We start from the raw sequence: 26976 nt of genomic DNA on the forward strand, positions 1-26976 counted from the left end.
TACTTCTTTTCAAAAGTAACTGGATTTATGGGAAAAATGTAAATGGCAAACTTGTAGAAAATTGAATTTCCTACAAGAACAGTCTTATAAAACGAATTATTTAGATTGATATTTGTTGAGATATAAAACGTTAACTCTTTCGTCATGTAAAATATTTAAAAATTGTCGAATCTAACTTCTATACCGACGAGGAGACGCAATAACACCACCATAAATCACTGCCATTCGACAATTTTTATTCACCTGACTATGACGAATCAATTTTTTTGGTGTTTTAGCATATTGTGAAATTTGTAGCAAACTTCAAATCGTAATGCGAATAGCGAAAAAAATTAATTACCGGTTTGAGGTCCTCTGCTCGTAGCTGATACTGTCGTAAAACCTTGTCAGTAGTCAGGTCGATGATGTTTAGGGTATATGGACATACTTGGACCGTTGCAGGACCCAAACCTAACGTACCAGTATCAAGGACCCAGAGTCGATTGCACTTATCGGCATGCATTCTGTTTATATATTAATGATTTAACTATGTTATGTCGATAAACTGCATTAGTGAATGAAAAATCTTACCTGTAAACGTTAGTGAAACCGGTATTGCAAGCCCCAGCAACATTTTTGCTCCAACTTGGATAAGGGTTTAATTTTGGCGATCCCCGGCCATTTCTATCGAGAGATATGTAATTTAGCGTTGCTGGTATACCTAGAAAGTGACTTACATTTTGGGAAAATTCTATCATTTGATATTCTCAAGATCCTACATGATTGACCTTGATTAATGATTTTGAATCGTGGTAGCAGCTCGAGAGGTATTTCTTTAAATATTTAATAATAAAATAAACACAGCAGTTCAGAGAACGTTGCAAGTTCATGTTTTTTTCTTCTATCGACTGTGACCTCTTACAATCAGAACTCTACAGCTTAAGGCTTAAGCTTAAGAAAGATATTAATGAAATATCTTTAAGTTGCATCCAAAAGTCGTGCTTTTTTCCATCCACATTATTTATGTTTATTTGTATTGTTATCTAGTGACACTAGCATTATGTGGTAACCTACAGAGAATATACCTATATATAAATCAGCTAATAATATATTGGAAATATATTATTCCATATAATTCTTTGGAATATTTAAGGAAAAAGGTATGGTGAGAGAGAAAACATCGGATACCGATGATGAATTCGTCTCGAGAAAATATTTCAGAGTCAAAAGCTAGCGTTATTTCATTTTATTTAATTTTATTTCGATTACACTGTCACACAAAAAGAAGTGCTCAGTACCTTGAATCTGGGATCATATTGGCCAATATATCTCCAAAAGTTTTGGTAAATTCTAAAAAACCACAAAAATGGCGGATAGTCGCTGTTAAAAGCTTGATAAAGTTATCTTCGACCTTATTCGGTGGTAGTTTTTATGTAACTTGATGCGCTAAATCTGAATCTGGGGTCAGATTAGCTGATACACCCTCAAAATTTTGAGTAAATTCCAAAAACCCGCAAAAACAGCGGAAAATTACAATTAAAAGCTTGTTATGAGTTGTATTCGACCTTACTCGGGGGTGTTTTTTATGTAATTTGATGCACGGAATTTGAATCTGAGGTTTGCTCCGATATTAAAATAGCAGACTTAAATGCGGAGTGGATACCCCATACAGTTCGTGGTCGGTGTAAGACAATGTTAATACGCTAGAATAAGTCCAGAAAGCAAGAGTACTTGTAATTCACAAAACCTATGATGTGGTCTGCACCGATAGGTCAAGACAACTACTACTTTTGTATGATCCACATAATTGGTTTCACGAAAAATTCCAATAATGAAATTGTACACGGCAACGTTTCATCAGTCCAGAAATGAGCACAAATACTGGTCGCGGATGAAACCGTAATTACCGAACCGATAGATGTGAAACTTTCCGATGAAGAGATCGTAATGGAAGTTGACGATATCTATCAAGTAGAAAGTTCCGAGGATGACGATTACCTCCTAGATGATGAAAGCAAAGCTATCCAAATCTTCAACCAAGAAAAATTGAATAGGGAAAAGAGGTTGGGATAAGTACATTGATGGTTCCTTATTTCTCGATCACATCACGAAAACAATTTTTTGATGTGTTTTTTTGCTATTTTCCATAATCTTCGACGGAAATATGCATGAACGGGACTATTAGCCTTTTCATGGGAGCAAACTTTTAGAGACGTACGAGTTAAACAGACTCTGGATTCGGTTTCAGCGCATTAAAATATACAAAGACCGTACTTAATATGGATTAATAAAACTTTTCCCATACCCATGGTAGCGATTTTGACCCATTATTAGAGGTTTTTTGCAGTTTACTCAAAATTTTGGGGGTCTATCAGCCCATTTGACCCGAGATTTAGATTTAGCGTATCAAATTACATAAAAAAACTCACCCGCTTAAGGTCGAAGATAACTTTTATCATACTTTTGAACAACGATTTTCTGCAATTTTTGCGGTTTTTCCGAATTTACTCAAAATTTTGGAGGTATATTGGCCAATCTAACCCCGGGTTCGAATTCAGCAGGCGAAAATATACGTAGGGGTTGATGAGTCTAGTTCCAGATACTGACCACTTTTTTTTTAATGCCGGTGTTATTTATATTTTTGGGAGCAAGCGACAGTCAGCCGAGGAGAGGAAGTCGCGATTATTCAAAACATATGATCCAGTCGAGTTCCGTATCGAAAAACATCGTCGAATTCGTCTCAAGGGAAGGCATACACGGAGAGACTTATATCAAGAGTAGAGTCTTGGGATAAGTACATTGACAGCCCTACCGTCTGCTGGCCTGAGGCTCTCGCCGAGACTATACTTTCTCTGAATAAAACGATTCGCGGTGGTGGGGGTAAAATTGGCATGTGATTTTCTTTAATTGCGAAGCTCATGAGTTATGTACGGCTTTGAAAATTGAACTTTTAGCTAATTAAGAAGTTCTCTGTCGAATGAGCTCAAAATCAGCATGATCGGTGTCGTAATTTCTGAGGAAAAACTTTGCACAGGCTTAAGATTATGCAAAAGTTACTAACACATTCAGGATTTGACGTATCTGTATACGCGTACCCCAACCGCTACAAACATAGGCCCCTTGGCCCCCATGATCACCAATCCCTGGTGAGGGAAATTTTGTTGCAACCAATGAAGGGTGAGCGAATTTTTGGGCCAATAACATTCAATAAAAAGAGGACGGAAGTTTGGCGGAAAGCTAAGGAGTTCGAGAGCTTGAAAGCACTCGAAAGTCACCAACCGAAGTTTCACGTCCTGTTGACGTTTGGGGTTATGATGTTATGAAGTGCGTGCGGGAAAATAAAAATAATTTTCGCATCATCTAACGAAGTGCATATTAATATTTATTTTGTTAAAACTTACGTATACTAAATCGGTATAAAAGCGGCCGCGTAAATGTAAACTGTGAACTGTGTGTGAAAATAAAAAATATAAACAAATGCGCGATGCATATGTCAACGAAACTTTCAAGATTTCATTATTTCGTTCGATTGGAAATAAGTGTCAACTGAGATAATCTTTTAATTAAACCAGAGTGCGCGGAATATTGTCCAGTGTAAATACATCGTCAGTCGCGTGATTATATATCATGTGTAATAATGTAGGTTATAAATACGAGTTCCCTTTGATAGCTGTGTGGTAAGGAACCGGCCAGGGTTTGACGTTAGGAAATGCGAGACAAATGTAACAAACGTTCGCATAGTTAGTGAATAATATAAATAAGGCAAATCAGTTTATCAAAAATAGGTCTGGAAGTTGTAAGGAAAAATGTTCGTCAACCTCAATAACGTCAAATTTTCTTTTTGCGATCTGAAATATTAGGGTTGATAACACCGAAACATAAAAAAAAAAAGTGGTAAGTACCCAGAACCGGACCCATCAATCTCTACGTATTTTGGCCCGAACAAACTGTATGTGGTGTCCAATTCGCACTCCAGTCGACTATTTTAATACTGAAGCAAACCTCATAAAAGAATTTTAATCATGCCTGCGATAGTATTATATTCAAGTTTTTTAAACAATTTTCCCCAGTTTCTAGTTTATTGCATACAGAATATACAGATCTTTTTTTTTATGTACAGTTTAAGATGAATCATGCATGTGTAAAACATTTAAAAAACTATTTTTTTACGTTTTTATTGCTATTTTTTGTTATTTTTAACGATCTTCGACCGAAGTATGTATGATCGCGACTACTAGCTACTGGATTCGGATTGAGCTGCTCGAAATTCATAAAGAACAATTTTAGCCGGTTTTTTCCATGGAAGCAAAATTTTGGAGACGTACGAGTTTAATATTCGCCCGGTTTCGGTTTCAGCGCATCAAAATACATAAAGAGCATACTCGATCTAGATCAATAAAATTCTTTTTCTACCCATGCTAGCGATTTTGACCCATTTTTAGATATTTTTGCAGTTACTCAAAATTTTGCGGGTATATCAGCCTATCTGACTCCAGATTCAGATTCAGCGCATCAAATTACATAAAAAAACACCCCCGATTAAGGTCGAAGACAACTTTTATCATGCTTTAAACAGCAATTTTCCGTCATTTTCGCGGTTTTTTGAAATTTACTAAAAATTTTGGAGGTATATTGGCCAATCTGACCCCGGATTCAGATTCAGCGGGCCAAAATACGTAGAGATTGATGGGTCCGGTTCTAGGTACTTACCACTTTTTTTTTGTGTGCCGGTGTAATTAATAAAACAAGAATACACGGAATTGTTAGTATACAGGGTTAGTATACATTTAACGTGACCACTTCGAATAATTGCTAAAATAAGCGTTGTATGAAAAAAATGTTTAGACATACGTTGCACGGTTTTGAGAGGCACATTATGTGGTACATATGTTGTTTTGATAGGTAGAGCCGTTTCGAAGATTTGAAGATCAACTTCGTTTTTTTAAGCGGAATGGTATATTTTTTATATAAAAATACGGTGGAGTATCGAATTCTGAGTAAAAAAGTATAGACCTACATTAGCCCTAAACCTAATAGTTAACAAGTTATTTCACTACATTCCTTTCATTACCTATGATACCTATGTAAAGACGGGAAGTCGTGATGTTATTGACAATAGGATTATCTGAATAATGTAATTCATGTTTTTTTGCAGAAAATTTATTTTAACAAATGGCTGAAGTGAAGGCCATTAACCTCCATACATTTCCGACAATAATTTCTCAACAATAATGTCAATAATAGCCGGAGATGTTTCTGATGATTGTAAACACTGGCATTGTAACGTCACTACCATGATAGCACCGCTTTCATACCAGAAACTATTCGAAAATCAAGAGAATGATTAGTTCTACGTCTTCGGAAATGTGACGAGGTTAATGGCCATAGAGTCTTCAGTTGCTCATTTATGGATGGATTTGAAATTGCTGTCTTCCAAACTTATTGCGCAGATACATTGAATCGCAGCAGATACCTGCGAACTTTGAAATTTCTACGGATAAGTATATGTGCTAAGTATCACCCCTCATCTTTGATTATGGTAATATGTAATGGATCTTTGTTCAGCAAGTTTTAAAGTGTTTCTTTTCAAATAGTATTGAAGTTTGTATTACTGCGGTATGGAGCGAATACCTTCAAAATTTCATATTTTTGTGTCGCAGCATGTGTGCCAATCATTTAAATTTTTTACTCCAACCGTAACATATAATTTCAAAAATTCATCACAAAAGTTTTCAGCTTTACTAATTTACTGAATTTTCCTTTTTCTAAATTCTATGCTAAATTTCTGAATTACTAAATTCATTTCTAAATTATCCTGAAATGAAATTGTTTTCCTCCACAACCAATGCAGGTACCTTAAACGTCTTTGAATTCCGTTACTCTGTTGAATTAAGTACGCTAAGTTTTTTTTTGCTTCTTTGAGTTCTGACATAATAAATGTTCCGGGTGCCTTTTTTCGGGAACTATCAAACTGTAGATAATTGGATCTCAGCGGCCACTTGCAAACTTTGGAAATATATTTCATCGGGGGCACATTTTGGATGACACGAAAATGTCTAGACACAGAATGCAAAAGCGACATTGAAAATAGCAAATTCTGTTGAATTTGTTGTATCTTGAATTTGATCTATCTTTCCTCTTTTCCTTTCTTTTTTCTAACGTTATAAGCCGAAAATCATATCTCGGCCCGCAACACGCATTGCTCCATGCTCTTGAGTTCCTAATGGACAAAACATATTAGAAAACAAGGGAAACAATCACCAAAGTCCAAGAACAAACCTCTATCGAAATATTTTCAGTACAATTTTGACGAAAAATAGGTCTTTTTTCGTGGAAACCAACGTTATAAGCCGAAAATCATAAATAAATAATTCATAAAAATTTAAACTAAAATCCTATAGTCATCTGAACACAAATAAGGAAAGGAGAGGCAGTGGCTCAGTGGTAACGGGCCCGGCTCCCACCCAGCGAGCCCGGGTTCGATTCCCGCCGCCGACACCAATGGATTTTTTTAAGTGTCCCAAGCTGTACTCTCTGTGGTTCGGAACCCACGTAAAAAAAGTAGGTCCACAGTGTGTATAGTGGAAAAAACAAAAAAAAACAGTGGGAAAAGAAACGAATAGTGGAAATATATAAATAGAGGAAATACAAGAGACGCACACCATGTAAAAACCCGACAAGGGTATGCATGTTAAAACTCCACTACTACTACTACTACACAAATAAGGAACTTATGACAAAAAAGACGTTATATCAAACCATAAACTGGAACTAGGAAAAAAGGTTGAGACAAGTACATTGATGGTCCCTCGTTTGCTAATAATTCCATCCATAAAATTAATTTAAAAAAAAATTAAATAAATAAATTATTTTATAAAAAAAATACAGAGCAATTCGAAAAAAATTTCACAAATCTTGAAAAAACATTATATTAAAAAAAAACTAATCTGTATCCATTTATTAGAGTGTCAAAAGAATCAAATAATAAGTAAACAATAAAAACCGGAAAATCGCCCTTGAAATCATTTTGGAAACTGATGCCTTATTCTTCCCATTTGATTCGAACATCTAAATCAATTGAAAAAAATTCCATCTAATTTACGTGCAGCATTAAAATTTATTATATCAATTCAAGGTCAAGTATTTTCTAATGAATTGAAAAAAGTCATAACTTAAATTATGTCCAGCACTAAAATTTATGATATCAATCGGTGGACAAGTATTTCATCAGTAACTCCAAATTTTGAAATTATTAAATCGTTCTAAGAAGCTTTTAAATCCAAAAAAAATCACATGAAAGCTAGTCATTTGTTACTCTATGGTGTTAGACACTTATAAGAAAATCGATTCTTCTCAGACTTTCAGGATCCTGTGGCATTATTCACAAAATTCGACGTCGATTGGATCGATACAAATTATGTTTAAATATGTGTTAAAAATACTTGTCCGGCCCACCCTCTGTGGCGATTATTATTATAAAATCGATATAGTCCGACGTTACTATAAAAACATAGTAATTTTTTATATAAAAGTCTCTCATACGCTATGTCAAGGTTGTCAATATTTTTGTCATCGAGCATCGAACTTCGAACAAAGATCGCTAGCTCGAAGCCTTCACCAGGAGGTGTTTCACCTCGCGATGCGTCATATAGCATCAGGGATCTTCGGAAAATCTCCGCTGGCAGAGGTCAACAACCATTACCGAAACGATCTATCGAAATTTAGGAAACGTGCGAAATGGTCTTTCATCTCTATAACCTTTCCGATTTTTACGAACTCTCTTCCCTCTTTCCATCACGAATCCCTCTATATTTGCGGCTGCAGCCGTACTCCCCACCGGATTGCATTTACCGAGGGCGAAGGGAAACTGCAGAAAATCTTGCCAATACAGCCGGTACCTGATTGATCTCCTCAGGTGACAGTGCGAGCACGCTCAAGCGCGGCCACCAGAGGTGTTCAAGCACACGGAGAGAAGAAGATAGTACTGGTTACCAAGCCGGATAGTACTCAGTGCTATCCGAAAAAAAAATTTCAAAAAAAAGCCTAGCTAGCCGCTAGGTACGTTCGCTCACCAGCTTTTCTGAGTTTCAAGCTGGCTAGTGGCGGTCCAGTTGTACCTAGTGCCAGGTATCTAGCTACGCCACGTTTTTGCTGACCAGCGGCGGACTCGTTCAACTCGATATGTATGAAAAGTACTATTATATAGCACGCGATCGTAGGGTTATTCCTGCTAGTAGCACGAGTGAGCTCGGGAGGAAGAAAGCGCGTGCTGTGTTACATAACCTAATTTTCTTCATGCGAATTTTCGGAGCATAATTCTTCTGTGCATCTTACTTCGTGAATCCTCCAAATTTCCATTGTAGATTTTGTAGTTAATTGAGCATGGACACCGAAAGAAAAAAACTTTTAAGTCAGCGAAGAGTGCAAAAACATCAGCGGCTTGGACGAATATCTTCAGCTACCCATAAGAATCCCTGACAAAACTGGGAAGAATTGCAACGAAAAATCGAAACAATTAAGACAAGGCAACACTTTGTATAATAAAGGAATAAACTTCAATGATAATGTCATCGTTTCAGCAGGTCCTTCCCACCCAAAAAACAGTCCTGTTGAATACGGTAATATTCATTTTTTTTTAATAATTAAACATGAAAATCGAACTTTCTTTTCGTGGACCGAAGAGGGATGTTAGTACATGTAAAAAAGTGACTTTGCCAAAATTTAAGATTAAAAAAAATATTTAGTGGTCCCTCAAACGACTTTTGTATGTTTTTTGGTATTATGAGGAAAATGATCATGAAAAAATTCTAAAAAAAGTCATGAAACGTTATGCAAACATAAAATGCACTTTCTTTCTTAAATAGGAAAGAGTAGGGTAAAATTTAAACCATGCTTTTCCATTGGAAATCTGCAAAATTTTGTTATTCGGCTGAGGTCATGCTTCAAAATCTCAAAATTAAAAAAAAAATCTTTTATATAACACAACCACGTTTTCCTCGCTTTTCGAGCCTGCCAGTGGTACGGAAAGTAAATGTTTTACCGACTGTTAAAGTAGATTAGTGGTAAGGAGTACAAAAAAACACCACTTTCAACTCCTAGGACTGGAAAGTAGACTTTTCTGTACTAACTGTACGAAAAAGTGCCTGAATGCGTACTCCGCGCCTGCGCTCCTATCACGCAGTCCGTTCATTATTATACGCCGTTAAGCAGCAAAGCTGCTGCCATCAGTTGTTCGATTACAGAACTAAACCTACCTAGAATCTTCGCGAAGGGCCAGATACATAACCTCACTTTAGTACGTTTTTCACAGAAAGAGTAACATCATCTGCGTCGTGCTAAAGAAAAATTAAAAAAGACAAATTAAACGGAAAAATAATGAGTGAAAATGAAAAACATAGTAGCGATGAGTGGGCCCAGTGCACACCACCCGATCTGAAAGAAGCAGCTGAAAAAACGAAAAATAATTTGCTACCAACAAAATCAAAATATTATTATGATACCGCATACGAAACATTTATAAAGTGGAAACGAGCACACAAAACAAAAATTACATCAGAATCCATCATAATGGCGTATTTCAGCGAATTGGCCCAGAAATATAAATCGTCAACGCTGTGGTCCATATATTCCATGCTGAAAGCAACATTGAAGATAAACGAAAAAATTGACATTGACTCGTATCACTCGTTAAAAGCTTTTTTAAGAAAAAAATCTTCAGGATTCACAAGTAAAAAGTCAAACGTGCTATCATCGGAAAACGTGGAGAAGTTTCTATCTGAAGCTCCAAACAACGAATATTTGGCAACAAAGGTAAATTGAACATTTTTTTAATGTTTGTAAAACCAGTTTGTAATTTTATTTCCTACAAATAAATATGACGCATCTTTTACAGGTTGCTCTCATTTTTGGCATCGCCGGAGCTTGTCGCAGCAATGAACTAGTGAATGTAAAACTGAAAGACATTACCAAACAGGGTGAAATACTAATCGTCAATCTGCCAAATACCAAAACAAAGAAGCCTCGTACCTTCGTCATCACTGAAAATTTTGCCAAAATTGTACAACAGTATGCTGACCTACGTCCACCAAATGCAGCAACGGAACGATTTTTCTTGAACTTCCAAAAAGGAAAATGCACCTCACAAGTCATCGGGATTCATAAGTTTTCCAAAATGCCAAAAGAAATCGCTATTTATCTGAAGTTGGATAACCCATCGAGCTACACCGGCCATGCCTTTCGCAGAACCTCAGCAACATTGCTCGCAGACAGCGGAGCCAATATTACAACTTTAAAACGCCACGGTGGATGGAAATCCAGCACCGTCGCAGAAAACTACATCGAAGAATCAATAAAAAATAAATCAAAAATTGGCAACATATTATCGGAGGCACTGAATTTTCCCTCAACCGGACCTTCAAAAAAGAACACCAATTCTCCACCACTGAAACATCGAAAAATTGAAACAATTACAAGTGCTAAAGAAAATGTTGATAGAGAATCGAGTGACAGCAATTCCGACTCACCCAAAAAACAAAATTTTATTTTGAAAAACTGTACAGTTAATATAATCCAAAAATGAAAAATTTCGTTTCATGAAAGGTACAGATCAAGGACGTCATTTATCACAGAAGATTCCTCAGCGAAATTAGCAAACTCGATACAATCTATTTCGGAATATTCCACACCGTACAACATCTATTTGATATATGAAAAATTCGTTCGCAATGATAATTTAAATTCCATTGTCTGATGGAATTTTGTCAAATGAATGTAAAATAAAAAACTTGAAACATGAACTATATGTTTATTTAATTACCTGGAGATTTTACTTTATTTAAAAATCATAAGAGTTCTTCTCGGGGGGCTCCGCCCCCCAGACCCCCGCGGGGGGCTTCGCCCCCTGCGACCCCCCTCCCACGCGTTACAATCATTAAGTGAATGTTTTATACTACATGCAGTTAATATAATACATTCCAAAATGAAATATTATTTTAAAACATATTGTGCATTATATATTCAGCTCTGATGAAGCTCGGAAACGTGGTTTTGTTATATAAAGTATCGTGTGTACCTCGGAGGCAACGGCTTTCAACGCCTCGCGCGATGTTTTCAGTACGAGTCTTCGCCTCGCGCGCTCGGCTGCGACTCGTACTGAAAACATCGCGCTCGGCGTTGAAATTGCCACTTTGCCTCCTTGATACACAATGTAATATTCTTTGAAAATTGAATTTTTTTTTCAATCAATATATTGACTCATCAACTCAAGAGCCGTGAAATAGTTATTATCATCGAAAATGTAGATATTTCCAACATATTTGATATTCTACTAACGTATTTTTGAAGAGAATTGAATTCCCTACAAATAAAGTGCTTAGAGTCGGTAGCCTAGAACCAACTGTTCAACGGTTACAGCAGTTTGAAGTTTCTAACATCATCAAGCCAGATTTTGCATGTATCAATTTCTATTTCCGAGGTCACTCCTTTTAATGACGCTGTTTAAATTGAGCTGAATGTTAGTGTATTAATATATTCGTTTATAAAAAATAAATTATGTCGGACGGTCTTTGGAAATACATGACTGATTTTCGTCAATTAAAAAGAGAAACGTATTATTTTCTTCGACAGGTTTCAAAAAATAATTTTTTAATAATTGAATCCCGTTATAAGCAGTGAAAACATGCTTTTTTTTTGCTGAAGAAATCCAGAAACGGAGCGACAGATCTTCGTAGTGCCGGTATGCCAGTCACAGTGTAGCACTGTTTGCCGCCAGTACGAAACGTCACTGTAAAACGTTCTAGCATGCAGATCGTTGGAGATTCCTCGCACCGACGATCGTCGGTGTGATGCAATGCCAATCGTTGCATACATTCACGGCAAATATGCAAAGTTTTTATTATTTTATATAACGCAACCACGTTTTCCTTGCTTTTTCGATCGTTCGTCGGGGTCGATTAGATGTTGAAGTAGATTAGTGGTGGGAAGTATCACTTTTACGTGCTCTGCGCATGCGCTTTTCTCACACGGTCAAAATCGATCGTTTTCGATGGTTTTCGGTCGTTTCGACTACATTTGTGTTCAACTGTTTCGGAAGGTATCGTGACGAATTCACTACAAATTACGAGAATTTCAAACGAGTCAAATTCATTTGATAAATGAGGCTCTGAAAAAATCTCTCGCACATTTTTGACAAACAATCCAGTCAACAAAAGTCCATCTTCATTTCTCTCGATCTTCTTCTTGCAATTTACTGCATTTTTTTTTTTTTTGGAGTCACCATTGATATATTTTTCACAAACATGATTTTGCCATTTTTCAATTGCACCACATTGTTCGGCGCCATGTACGAAATGATCATTCCATTCATTCGTACTTCTGTAATACTGTTGTTTTTAAAAATTACGTTTTGAATAGCTGTTCACTTTTGTGAATTTTTTCCGCTGGATGAGAATCTTGTTCTGACAACCCGTTCATGACTTGTGCCAATGGATTTTTAAAAGTGCACAAGCTTGTCGAGATAATTTTCTGCCCAGAATGCAGAAATTTCTGTCACTAGCAGTTGAAAATGCTTCACATCGTCTACAATATGGATGAGATGGTGAATATTCATTATTTGGGAATCACACCCACACAGCAGAGGCACAAGCTGGACAAACTTTCGTAGTAAATCATTCGCATAGTCAGCGGATTCTACAACATATTTTAGAGTGCAGAGAATTCGACATGCCACTGATATAAGCAGGAAATGTTTGTACTGATTCGGGGACAAAACAAGCTAGAAAATGACTGTGCTGCAGTACAGTAGGATAAAGGATAAAGCCATGCGATTTTGAAGAGACGCAGGCTTGAGGTTTTCATTCGATAAGGGCTATTCTGAGGAACCTACTTTTCAAGCAGCCATTTTATCACTCCCAAAAATAAGAGATGCATTGCATTAAGCGGAACGCCCAGAAAAAAAAATCTATTTCAACTGAGTAGGATTATTTATTCAGTTTTTATTCATTTGATTCAAATAAGTTTTTCATAATGTTGAATACTATGCTATTCATTTTTATCATAGTGCTCTATTTAAATCTAATATATATTTTTATTTAGTGGTGTACCCTAGTGGCTAATTCTGGAAGTAGTCTCTCTCGCGGTGCACCGTCGCGCTGCTGTAGTCTTACGCGTTTTCTCGCCTTCTCGTTATCAACCCGCCAATTTCTGTGGCCGGAACCATTGTTATTGCGCACAAGTCTGCGAGTCCTCATGTTTTGTGTTCTCGTGTGCGATCACGTGCTACATTTTTCATTAACTTTCGTGTGTGGCTCTCCTGCGTAAGGAAAACATTTTCGTGAGTGAAATGATTGATAACGCGGGCGAATTCTTTACGAGTCTTTTTAGGCGTCGTCTCGTGGTTTCGTCGTGTAAAAGTTACTTTGCGCGTACATCTCGGGTTTTTGTGTACAACCACGTGTGCTACGATTTTCACCGGCTTCTGTGCTTGATTCTTCTTCGTAAAGAAGTAGTAAGGCTATACCAGTTCTAACTCAGGGATCTCAGGGGGGAGCGGGGACGGGGGAGCGCGGGGACCGTTGCGGGGCTGCATGGTATGTGGAGGGGGAAGGTTCTCGGACAGCGGGGGTGCGGCGGCACTTTGATGACAAAAGATTGCCGCACTTCTCGAATGACTGATTTATGTTTCCGGTGTGATCATCAGATTGCATTGGACGGAATTTTCTTTTGAAAAAGTGACCTGCTCTTTTCGAAAATGATCTCAATTATCGGACCAAAGCACTACTCTAATGACAAATTTATGTGTCCTAGATATTTTTGCATTCCTGAGATGGTGCCAGTTTCCATGAGATTTCTTTTTCAAAATGCCCCTCCCCCGACTTTTCACTTGAGACTTGTATCTTTGAAAAAATATATTGTTATTCCGAGAATTGCACGTCACACGACGTCTAATGATAAATGTCCAGTGTTACATATCTCTACATTCCTCAGACGGCGCAAGATCCGACGAGATTTCTTTTTCAAAATGCACCTGCCCTTCCCCGAACTTTTGACTTGAGAGTTGTTTGAATGTTTTCCGAGAAAAAAAAAATTTTCACATCGAACGCTTATTCTGAAAGTAAACGTCGCGATGGAAAGGTGTGCTAGTATGTATGCTATCCATCCAGCAAAAGATCCATCGACATTAACGGAAAATGAACTTGAGTCATTGCCGAAGGCTTTGCTTTTAAAGTACTATAGTAATTCTATTCCTACGTTATGGGATCGTTTACCCAAGTATTTGCAATGTGATGCTGATGTGCAATCATATCAATTGTGTTTCGATCATTTCAATCAACCCTGGGTGCGAACTCATGTTGATTCAGCTAGACCCAGACGTAGAAATTGTGAAAAGTGCTCGATTATGGAACGACTTGTAAACATCTATGGGACTTTACGGATAAAAAATCCCTGTGAAATGACATCGGAGGAGCTCCAAATTATATCTCCAACCATCTTCAAGGAATACTTTGGTGAATATACAGATATTTTGTGGGATCGTTTACCGGAATATTACAAATCCGATAGTGAGATTGCATTATTACGTCGTTGCGTTGAACATTGGAATGTATCATCGATGGACGATCATATTGACGGTCCGGCTCCGTAACGTCGAAATTGTAGGAAATGCTGTGAACGTGTTTAAACAAGTTTAGAATGCACGTGTTCATAACGTCGGCGGAATCAAAGAGCCTGTACAGAAAAAAGGACCACCGGAGGAGATTGCATCGATTCCAATATAGATCACGTTTGAACCTGTTTGAAAGCGTGTGGAAGGGGATGGTTCAGTTTTGGGGTAGGGATAGATGGAAAAACTACAAATAGCAGAGTCCAGAAGAAAAAAGCATCACTTCACGTCTTCGTAAAGTTGAGTCAAGACTTGCTCTTTAAAGAAAATCTCAAAAAACTATATCCATAATGGAGTTCTCCGCCATCAACAATATCATTGCAAAGTCAGAGTATCTCCCCGCCAAGAAGCTGAAAGAACTCCAAGTCAACGAGGAATATCTCATCTCGGACGTGCGGACAGCAAATACCAAATGGGGAAAAAGATACGTCGCCGAAATCGGGAATGAATTCACCGTATTCCTGCCACCGCGAGTTGTCAAGGCATTCGATCAGAATCCAGCGGTATTCGAGAAACTTCTGGAAACGGCTCATTGTGGACAAATATACATGAAATATCTCGGTGGTGATTGGAACGCTATTGAATTTTCTCAAAGAGATTTCTAATATTCTCAACGCAAAAATGTATATATCTGAATCACCGATGAAATGTATGTTGAAGGAGGAGGAGGAGGAGGAATATTGTATAAATAAAATTACACATTTATGAAAAAATTGTTTTGTTTATTCCAAGATCCCTCTATTACATAATGCATGATATACGTATAACCAGCTTTGCAAAGATTTTACATTCTTCGTTGCACAATTAAATTTCGATTCGTTGATGTGGTGGTGATGGTCGCATTTCGATGGACTTTTCGGCAGTTTTTTCAACGATGGGCAGTCCAAAGTCTCCAAATCGACAATCTCCGTTGACAGATCCAAAAAGTTCGTCAGCCATAAAGACTTTTCGCCGCCTTTTACGAAGATGGTATGAGCGCCGCGTAAGATAGTTTGAATTATTCCTCTTGCAGCATCGTATGGTATTACACCAAAATCCCATGGCAATCCATGAAAATTACGTTCCAGCCATTTGTTTGTCGTTTTATACTTTGTCGGCAGAGAATCCCATGCATACGGTGGTGCGAAGAAAAGTGTGAGAGGTTCAGCATTCTTCACGTCCGCACGAATGATTGAAATTTCTTTGAGTATAAACTCATTAATGGGTCCTTTGAAGCCTTGTAGATCGATGACAAAATCCATGATGACTGTTGGCCGAAGAAGTTGATGGTACGGTTTTATACCAATTTTCTCACCCCACCACTCACAGGATTGTATTCAACGATGCGATCGTGTAGAATAAGGCAGTATGCGCATGTTTGTGCTGGAATATTTGTGCTTGTTTCAAATTCGAGGCGCACATCAACAGGTCCAGACTTGAGAGAATCGTTCTGCTTCGAGCAGTCAATCACAATGAGAGGTGCAAATTTGAGAAAATCCGCTTTTGTAAGCCATGGTTCGGCCTCCTTATTGTAGTACATCGGTTGAAAGTTTGTATACATATCGTAGAGTACTGCATACTGATTTTGTTCTATATTCAAATTCATATTACCATAAGGATAACATTGTGAATTCAAGTATAATTTTACATCAGTAACGTTGCAATGATCAAAATTACTCGCATTTTGCCTCTTATTATTCTTTCGTCCTGTTTGGAATGCCAGGATCACATATCGAGGTTTTTCCAGCTGCGTTGATGTCTTGACTGACCACACGTGTTTCGATGTCGCCGGTAACATTGGATATTCATACAATTCCCACGTACGAAAACTCATTGGAATTGGGGTATCTTTGGCGATGAATTTCAGCAATTGAATTTTCCGTTTATCCGCCACGGTGACGTATGGAACGAGCCATTCAATTTTCCGTAGTGTAATTTTATAATCTTCAGCGGCTGGTTGAACTATGGCATTATCATCGGAACGTGATCTAGTCAAAATCAATTCGTGCTTTGCATTCACCACCATTTTTCGATAATCTTCAGCAAATCCCAGCAGCATGCTCAGTGGTATGCATACGTCAAAGTTGCCTGCTACGTCTACAATTTGTTTAGTCTCCTCAACATCGAGCCAACCGGTGTTCTCAAGCATTGCACTTCTCGCCGACGAATGAGATGTATATCCTTTCATAAGAGATGTGATTCCCACATTTTTATTACGATCGATTTCAACTGCGTTAAGTTCATAACGCACCTCCTCGAATAAATGACAAATGGCATTGTTGACGAGGCTCGTTGCAGCTAACGCTGCACCATCCGCCTTTGTCAGTTTGCCGCAAATGTGAATTGAACTTTTGCTCGGTAGAATTGATAAATCTTGATGTTGGATTGAAATACGTATTTCATCACTATTGTTGTATGTTGACGATGCGTATGGTTGATGAGCATGAACCTCATAATGTATGATGGATTCGTCAAACATGACGGGTGTCTGGATGTTTACGATTTCTTCCTCCATTGCAGGCAGCAGATGCACAACGAGCAAAGCAGATAATTTCTCACACGCGAACTCCACGAATTTTGAGACCCAAACTCTTCAATAGCAGAAGGTTTTGAGGTGTTAGCTCTTTGAGCGTTGATCGACGACTGCTTTCGCGATCCCATGTTGGCTTATTAATATTGCCAATACGATGATTGTAAATTATGCCCATTGAGATTTTATATGAAGTCTTATGGTGATGACTTCACCGCGGAAATTGATCAAATCTCCGTCTTGATCGACAATACGAAGCTGTATATTGTCAATGCGACGAGTTGTGATTGGTAGATAAATGACGCTCGACGGTACTTCGATGATTTTATAGCCGGCCGGTACAGATGGGAAAAATTCGTGAATTGTATGAACTTTTCGCCCGTTGATGTATGCACCAGTGGTTATGTTACACTCGACTCGAATGGCGTTCACTTTGAGAATGGACACGGGTAGATCGGACACATGTCTTTTATTGGGCTCCAATCGACGCGACGTAAAACCCAGCAAAGGTCCAATCGAATTTTTGGATGTAAAATCAATCGATTGATTGCACTCAATTTCACTGCGTAGCGTATAATTATTCGGCTTAAGCTGAATTTGTATGTTTTTAGATGCCAACTCAGTTTTCAAATATTTTTCAATATCTTCAATTTCATAGCTGCCCGTTGGAATGGTCACCACATGATTTCCAACGTGAAATTCATTGCAACCAATGTCGATATTTGGAATCGAATTGAATGTGAGCAGCTCGACGAGTCCAAGAGTATAATTTTTGTCGGGCGATAGTTCGATGGGTGGAAAAAATTGTGCCTCGAGTATGGAGGATGATCCAGTAATGGTGATCGTCAAACTATCATCCATGATGCTCGCAGATTTAGAACTAAACACGCAGCTCCATAGTCCTCATTTATATAGTGCATAATTGTCTCGTCGATTTAGTTGTCCACACAAAAATTTCAAGCATAAATGCCCGCATATTATTGTATCGTATTCCTGATACTTTTTATAATTGTATTTCACGCTACCAACATTGAAGTATTTCATGAGTTCGGGTGGAGGTGGGAGATTACCGAAGCTGTCAAAGTATGTGACTCGTTGACCATTCTTTTTATATGCAACCCAGTGTGTCCCAGGGCCCACATTTTTATCCAAATTCACGATTGCTGATTCTTGCTTGTGTGGTCCATTTTCAGGCAAAGTGTCACGCATGAAAACCCCACGAAAGTTACGAATTTTCATGGCTCTCGCATACTTTAGCAGATCGATGTCGGTGAGTGGTTGATGTGGTAGCGTGATTATACGTTTTTTGTCCCGAGGTAAAGACCCAAACCCTGTTTGTATGGTTTCAGATGTAAACCTTTACCCAAAGCGATGGCCTCGAGTGTTCTGTTGTGACGTTTACTTTCCTCCAATTCCTTTTTAGCCGCTTGAGCAGCATTTACAGCTTTGACTATTGCAGCACTTCCACCAGACAGTGCACCAACGGCGCTAAGGCCGGCAAAGATGGGTACGAGGAAGGGCAATAAACCGCCGATTTTGCGAGGTACAGGTAGAACCCGAGGCGTGCGTACTTTAACACCTTTAACACTGGCACGCGCACCTTTCAATGCTGACATGACGATTTCACGGGGGTCACCACTACGAATCATGGCTTTCTTTGCGGCACTAATGATCTTTTTCAGGCAAACACTTTTTTTGGTCTTTTTCGTCACTCCTTTCATACCTAGACCAAATTTCTTTTTCGCCTTCATAATGTTTGTCACGGCCCAAGCACTTGCTCTTTCACCAAGACTTGCGTCTTTCGAGGTTACACGTTGCCAGGCTTGTTCAGCCAAAATTTTATCCGCCAGATGTCGTGCTTCCAAGTTTTCACGATTTTTCGAATATGCGATATCGTGTTCTTTACACGCAGCGTCCAGCGCGTTTATACCAGGATCACCACGAGCAAGACGTTTGATCAATTTCGTACCGGGTCCACAATATTGATATCCCGGTAGATGTAGTTCCACGGGGAGATTGTTGATTATACTGTTTACCAAACCTTTACCAGGTTTATCATGTACAATCATCACTCCGCAGTGGTTACAATTCGACTGACTATTCCAACATTATAAAGTTGCATTTATATGATTTTTTCAATCAGTCGCATGCGAGATGAAGTCGAAGAAACAAGTTTCGAGCGGTCAACTCCCCATAATAAATTTCGATGAATTTATTGTTGGAGCGGGTAGTGTGAAGAAGCGTCATGGAAACTTACTACCTAACAGCATTCGAGCCGTATTTTGTGGCCCCTCGAATTGTGGAAAAACGAATGCCTTACTCACGCTCCTAATACATCCAAATGGTTTGAGATTTGAGAATATATATCTATACTCGAAATCTTTGAAGCAGCCTAAATACCGATTGCTCGAGCAAATGCTTAAACCTGTGGAAGGAGTGGAATTTTTTCAATTTAACGAGCATGAACAAGTTGTGGCACCTAGTGAAGCTCGCCCAAACTCCATATTCATTTTTGACGATATAGCGTGTGAGAAACAGGACAACGTGAGAGCATTTTTTTCCATGGGAAGACACGAGATTGTGGATAGTTTTTATCTCTGTCAGACGTATACTCGTATTCCGAAACATCTCGTGAGAGACAATGCAAATTTTATAGTGCTATTCAAACAAGATGATATGAACCTCAAGCATGTATATAATGATCATGTCAATACGGATATGACTTATGCAAGTTTCAAAAAAATGTGTGTCAAGTGTTGGAAATCGGACAAGTATGGATTCATCACGATTGACAAGGACAGTGAGTTGAATGCTGGAAGATATAGAAGGGGATTTGATTCTTTCCTCACTATCGATGATGATGATGATGATGATAAATAATTGTTCCCCTGGATTTTACAAGACAGTCTAAAGTCTGACTTACTCGTGTCAACATGAAGCGCAAAGAACTTTTAAAGGAGACGGCTGTATTGAGTGAACTTGCCAAGGCGAGTGATGCAATCAGACGAAAACATCGAATGTTGAAAAGTGGACGTGATAGTGCTCAGCAGAAAATGCAAGATGTGTTTAAACCGATTGTTGAACCATTAGAAGAACTAGTTTCATATACGAAAAAACCTAAAATTAAGAATGAACGTGTAAATGTTAAAAAGGAGGAAGAGGAGGAGGAGCAGGAGGAGAAGAAGGAAGAGTCTCCAAATTTCGGAGAAAATAGCATGAAGCAAGATATTTCTTTCAAAGATGATATTTGGCATGATGCAATTACTGATGAGAATGTCGGTGTACCCTTAACTAAAAATAGTGATAATGATATTCATGAAGATAATAATGATGATGATGAGGACGATGATAACTTGGAATCATCTGGAGATGTTGATAATTTGATACGTGAATATCTGGGCTTACTGCGTAGTAATAACAAAACAAGATTAGATGGCGTGTATGGAGTACGAAATCTCGCTCAAAACAGATTAATGATTGGTGATTCACCAATTCATTTCGAACTCGATCATATAGTGGTTGGAGATGAAAAGTATCCCAAAAGTATTGGCTTGGTGGAACTGTTGTTTAAAAAAGAGCCCGAACTCAAATATCTAACACCAAATGACTTGGAGAAATATCAGAAAATTATCATCACAACGAATGCTCATAAAAAATTTTATAAACGCACGGGTGCGGTACGTCAGGATAAAAATACTAAATTTAAAAATTATATATCCCAAATGCTCGGTAGCAACGATAAGAAAGGTGGTGCTCTGCCTCAGTATAAGGTAGCACGAAAGCATACCTCTGTCGACTATGTTCATTGGGATGATCCAAATGAGCTGGTAGATCGTCTTCGCTTATTGCTCGCATCGCAAGCTGCTGGAAATTCATCACATTCGAATGAAATTATATCGATTATCGAGGAGTTGCGTGAAGCTGAAATCATTTATTAACATGTGATGGCTTGCTTTCATCCACATTCCCAACATGAGCGTCGATGTGTTTGGACGAAAGTTGAGTAGACGTGGTGCAGGTCCTCCGGGTAAACCAGGTGCTGGATTCAAAATTACATCGGACGGTCATTACGACTTGGAACGAAAACGACTGAGCAACGTTGGCGAGCCAGTAAATGCTCGAGATGTTGTAACACTCGGTGCATTCAGCAAACACATTCATTCTATAACTCATAGTGTGACTCATACAACGAATCAAAAGTGTGAATCGAATGTGGCGGCTGCAGAAAAGCGTGTGAGAACCGAGCTCGCCCATCTCCGTGAAGAAATTGATAATATAAAGAGAGAAATCTCAGAACTTCATGATGATATGAAGTTTTTACGAGATCATCTAATGATAAGTCAGTGAAAAATCCTCCAGACTCTTATCTTCTGCAATTGATGAGGACTGTGGGGGGGAGAAGAAAAAATGAGTGAAAAGAAGCTTGCGGTGGTTGAAGAACTGCATAAGCCAGCTCGGCGGAATTATCCACGTCGACATGTGGATATACGCGGCCTGGATGAGACTTGGCAAGCTGATCTTGTAGATATGTCTGCATATGCACAACACAACTCCAACCATAAATTTCTCCTCACCGTCATCGATATATTCTCCAAATTCGCCTGGGCCGCACCGTTGAAGAGTAAAAGTGGAAAAGATGTGAGTGCTGCAATGGAGACGATTCTCAGCAAAGGGCGCATACCGAAAAATCTTCACGTCGATCAAGGAAAAGAATTTTATAATACTGACTTTAAGGCTTTGATGAAAAAGTATAATATACACTTGTATTCTACATTTAGTAATTTGAAAGCATCAATTTGTGAGCGCTTCAATCGTACACTTAAGAATAAAATGTGGATTCAATTTAGTTTTCGCGGAAACTGGAAATGGATCGATATTCTCGATACATTAATTATAAAATATAATGATACATTACATCGTACGATAAAAATGAAACCGAAAGATGTGAACACTGCGAATGAAAAACGCCTGTTGCGTAATGTATACAATAGATCAGAAGTTGGAAACCAAGCAAAATTTAAAATCGGTGATAAAGTACGCATAAGTAAATTTAAGAATGTATTCGAAAAAGGTTATACACCAAACTGGACAACGGAAATATTTACAATATATCGAGTTAGAAAAACTAATCCAGTTACTTATAATATAAAAGATCATCAAGATGAACCCATCGCAGGTAGTTTCTATGAGCAAGAGCTGCTTCGAGCAAAATATCCCGACATATATCTTATTGAAAAAGTATTGAAGAAACGTGGTAGTCAGTTGTTTGTAAAATGGCTAGGTTTCGACAAAACACACAATAGTTGGATAAGTAAAAATGATTTGTAAACAATAAAGATGGAAAATTCAAAAGTCTGATTGATTTTTACGACCTTTCCCCAACTCCGCATGAAAAGCAGATTAAAGAAAAAGAATGACAGATTTTCACAAAAAATTTTTATTTTACATAAATTACAACATATATTTACAAATTTACAAGTTTTTGAGGAAAAGTCCTCTCGCACAAAATTTTTTTTATTTCATATCAATGTTGAGAACAAGTTCTCACTCTCACAATTTTTTTTTTTCGCTTTCAATGTACAAATATTCTCGCAATCTCTAACATTCACAAGCACACATTCGTATTTACAATGATCTATGCCTCCATAGCTTCTGGAAATTCGGGAATATTGTAATGGCCCCATGGTAACGTGTCTACCGTTCCAGGTATAACATAACGCTTGTCATCGTGTGGACTTAGAGCAATTTTTGTCTCCGTGATGGTATAGACATTGTGTAATGTCGAGCGAATTGAAGATTGAGAACGCTTCATTTCGATCTGCTCATTGAGACATTTCACGTAATCTTCGAATGTTATGGTCCTCGCCACAACATTACTTTTTACTCCTTTTGCTTTTTTAACATCGTTCTCACCCTCAACTCGCGTCGCATACATCTTCGATCTAAGTCCAACGAATTCGGTCATTATGGCCCCATTGTTCTCATCTTTCATGAGACCCGGGACCTTTTTGTTGACTAGCGGTATACCATAAACGTTGTCATGGGGATAGTCACTGGTGTCATATTTGTCGAGATTACATTTCATGTCCTCGTACACATCTTCACATTCAATGTGGTAAATTAAACTATCAGTATCCGTATACATGACTTTACATTTATTTTGATACGACGGCATCATGAACTCGTGATGGAATTCATATAAACAAGTTTTTGAAATATCTAAAATAGACATGCCAACATATATCGGTTTATTGAATTTGACTTGTAGATTTCGCAACTCTACAGCGATTAAATTTTCCGCAAAAATACTTCGACTGTGAAAGTTAGGTTTAGCAATCATAGCCTCTGCTCCGTATCGACCTGCCCATTCCGTTAACAGTTTAACTTGGACGTGACTACGAACATCCTCCATGGTTTTTCCAAACACGGCATTATTCATTAATTTGAATAGATTTTTTTCAAAATCATTTTTCGCACGTGTACGAAACTGTGTATTCAAATCAATGTATGTTTTGAGCCAGGAAGATTGCTTAAACTTCAAGACTCTATGAATTTTAGTGATTGTCAAACCATGTTTCAAACACTGCTGCAATGCACGATAGTGGATGACATATCGTTTTTTCGCATTCACCGTGGCAAGAAGCTTCTCTTGCTTCGCGCCCGGAGGTTTGTCATGCGTTGGACAAAATGGCAAATCACTATGTGCATCGTGCAAGTGTTTCGGATATTCCAGATCAACCTCAAGAATATAGCCAATTTCAGATTCAAATGGATGAGACTCGATGTTGAAGTTGGCAAGGTCTTCAATCCATTCGAAATCTGCATACGGCAGTGGTTGACTCATTGCCCAACCATACAAATTGTTCACATCAAAATACATCAAGTATGACGATGGAATAGATGGGTCATACGAGTTCATGTACTTGTTATTGGCACGGGCATGTCTTTTGGAGCATTGACTAAGACCACCTCGGATACCTCTCTCCACAAACAATACCATGTCGATGTCTGTGAGCAATTCAAACTTTACTTTTGTATATTTCATCATGGCATCCCAGGTATATCCGGGGAGAGTGTAGTAAAACGCAGGGTCAAGACCATAACTTTTCAGGCAAGTATCGCGAAAATTCTCAAAGATATCGGCTAATAGTAATACGTCAGTCTTCAAGTATAAATCGCTGTATTCGCCGAGCGTTCGCGTTGAAAATCGTTCCCACACATTTTTCGCATGTGCATACTCCTTCTCGGAAACTGTTGAATCAGTTAAAGAGCTGTAAAATGCTTCCCGCGGTGGAAGCTCCGTTTCATCCAACTTTTCGAAACTGTCAATATACTCGTACGGGAAGACACCTTTCCGTGTTAATAAATGAAAATGGTCTACATCTTGGAATTGCGACTTTAACGTCGCGAGTTTATCTACAGTTAAAAAGGATGCTAATTTGTCTAGGCTCGTATTGAGAAATCTGAGCGAGTCAATGAAACGCAATTTTATATTTTTCCGCGTGTCTTTGCCTGTTTGAACCGTTTTCGAGAAGGAGATGTACTTTTCTTTTGTTATTGGGAGCAAGTCGATTTTCCCCGCGAACGCAGTTGCTACTTCTTTAATTATAAAATGTGCATCATAACCGGATAAATTGTGGAAAACTATTGGCATGAAAAACGAATTCTGATAGTTTAAATTACAATTTGAATGAGCCGGACCTCTGAATTGCCCTGTCAAGTGGCAATGATCGCGAACACGCTCGTCACCCTCGACAAAAGGTTTCTCACAAATATGGCACTCTTTTTCTTCCCGAAATTTCCTCCACTCTTGCGGAGACAATTCTTTCATCGGTACGTTCGTAAGAAGAATCTTTTCTACGCGCAAAGCTAATTGTTTAAGTTCTTCTACGAACCATTCCACGCAGTCCTCACCTCGGCGTTCGTGGTATCCCGAAAGCGAATCATCGTAGGAGCACTTTACATAATATCCAACGCTGAAGACGCGATGATGTTGGCTCTTATTTTTCTCCCTTTCTTCAGCGCTGGTCTTCTCCAAGATGCATTCGAGGTCGGCGTATACCACGAACGGGAGACGCTCCTTCCGATTGGCATTGGTAAACTCCAACCATTTGTCGTTCTCAGCTGGTAGTCGAACGGCACAATCGTTGATAACGCCACAATCCACCTCATGGAACTGCAGCTTATCAATGGTTGGGAAGTAATGAAGGCATCTATAACAATAAAAAATTTCAAATATTTACAGTATATTATCATAATCGTAAAGAAATGTATACAGTTGTATATTAAAAATACTTACCGATCACAGATGTATTTCTTGTGCCCATCAGAATTGAGCTGTGAGTTGACGAGCCGGGATAAATTCTTGATCCACGCGAAGTGTCCAATTCCACATCCCGACACGTCTTCGATGTAAAGCAAGTTGAAGTGTCGCTCTTTCTTCTCCTTGCTCACGCGGACTGGTAGAATGACTTCCTCCTTCTCGCTATAGACATTGATTGAGAGATTATTCATCTTCTCAAATTTCCCAATCTGGTCCAACGTCATAGGGAAGTTGATGCCTTGGAAGTTGAATATCGTTGAATAATGCGGGTAAGAGGATGTGCGATCGCTGTTTTTTTCTGCTGGATAAAGTGCAGCAGTCATAGCCCATCCAAAACACGCATTATCCGCCGATTTCACATTTACCACCGCTCTTTTCAACTGTATACGTTTCGCCAATGAAACGTGACATCCCGCCCGCAAAGCGTTGTACTTGTTGATGTTCACAGTTAAATTTGTTATTGATGTTAATGTCCAGCCACTGTCACTCTCCTGGAACTCCTCGAGCGATCTCAGAGTCGGCTCCACGACTCGCTTCCGATACCACTCACTCAAGTCCGATGTTGTGAAAAGTTCAACATTTCCCGTGTTGACACTTTTATTTGCCCGCTTATCGCCCACGGTAAACTCTCCGTTAAACGAAGTGTTCACTTTTATACTATTATATTTGCAAATATGAGCCTGCACTTGTTCTTCAACAAGCTCATACGCATCCAATAGAAACTTTCGTGGGTCGATATGATCACGATTAATCACAGCACCGGTTGACAAGCGATTTTCAAATGCGCTGTCAATTTCACGCCATGTTAATCCATGATCATTTAATCCTCCGCCCCAATGTATGAAGCGTTGGCGTGTTGCCTGCTTCAAACATTCGAGACGCAAGATTTGCGAAGTGACCGAGTGGTGATATCCCAGTCGCGGTCGTTTCGATCGAACTTGCTCCTCCAGCGATTCGATAAGGGTATCACACTGGTGTTCCCACACCAAAAATTGCTCCAACGTCCGCAGAAGAGTTGCTTGCATACGCAGCAATTGCTCGGTAGCGATGTCGACGGTGAGAGACATGATGCGCTGAACGAAATTTGACTCGAAATGTAACTGTTACGTCGTCTCAACAGAGTCTGAACCTTCCTCAAAATTGTTTCATTTTATATACGCGTTTTTTCGTTTCTGAGGTGGGGATGAGTAGGAGGGAGGAAAAATCTTGACTTTTCTGGAAACTCGAATGTGGTACCCAGGATCTAATCGAGGAAGTGCGGTTGACTTCAAAAATCCCTTCTTGCGCCTTTTGAGAAATGCCTCTGCAGGTTAAAAATGTGCAACACCGGACACATAAATCTGTCATTGAGCGAGTGCATCTCTGTAAAGATTTCTAGTCCAATGTGAACATTTTTTTTTTCTCGGAAAACATTCTTCTAAACATCTCTCAAGTCAAAAGTTGGAGGGAAGGGCAGGTGCATTTTTAAAGAAATCTCATCACCATCTCACGAATGTAAAAATATGT

At 38.6% G+C, this 26976-nt stretch overlaps 1 protein-coding gene across 1 annotated transcript in view; it reads right to left on the bottom strand.

The window, feature by feature from the left end:
* Positions 1 to 26976, bottom strand: part of LOC122406510 (protein yellow-like) — a 75532-nt gene that overhangs the window by 31819 nt on the left and 16737 nt on the right. Inside the window, exons 2-3 of the mRNA XM_043412005.1 lie at positions 571 to 700; positions 341 to 503 (exon numbers count right to left, since the gene is read on the bottom strand). Coding sequence (XP_043267940.1) covers positions 341 to 503; positions 571 to 700 — 293 coding nt within the window. The remainder of the gene's footprint in view (positions 1 to 340; positions 504 to 570; positions 701 to 26976) is intronic.

This window comes from Venturia canescens, chromosome 2 (genome assembly GCF_019457755.1).
Source record: "Venturia canescens isolate UGA chromosome 2, ASM1945775v1, whole genome shotgun sequence".
In the NCBI taxonomy this organism is placed as follows: Eukaryota; Metazoa; Arthropoda; class Insecta; order Hymenoptera; family Ichneumonidae; genus Venturia; species Venturia canescens.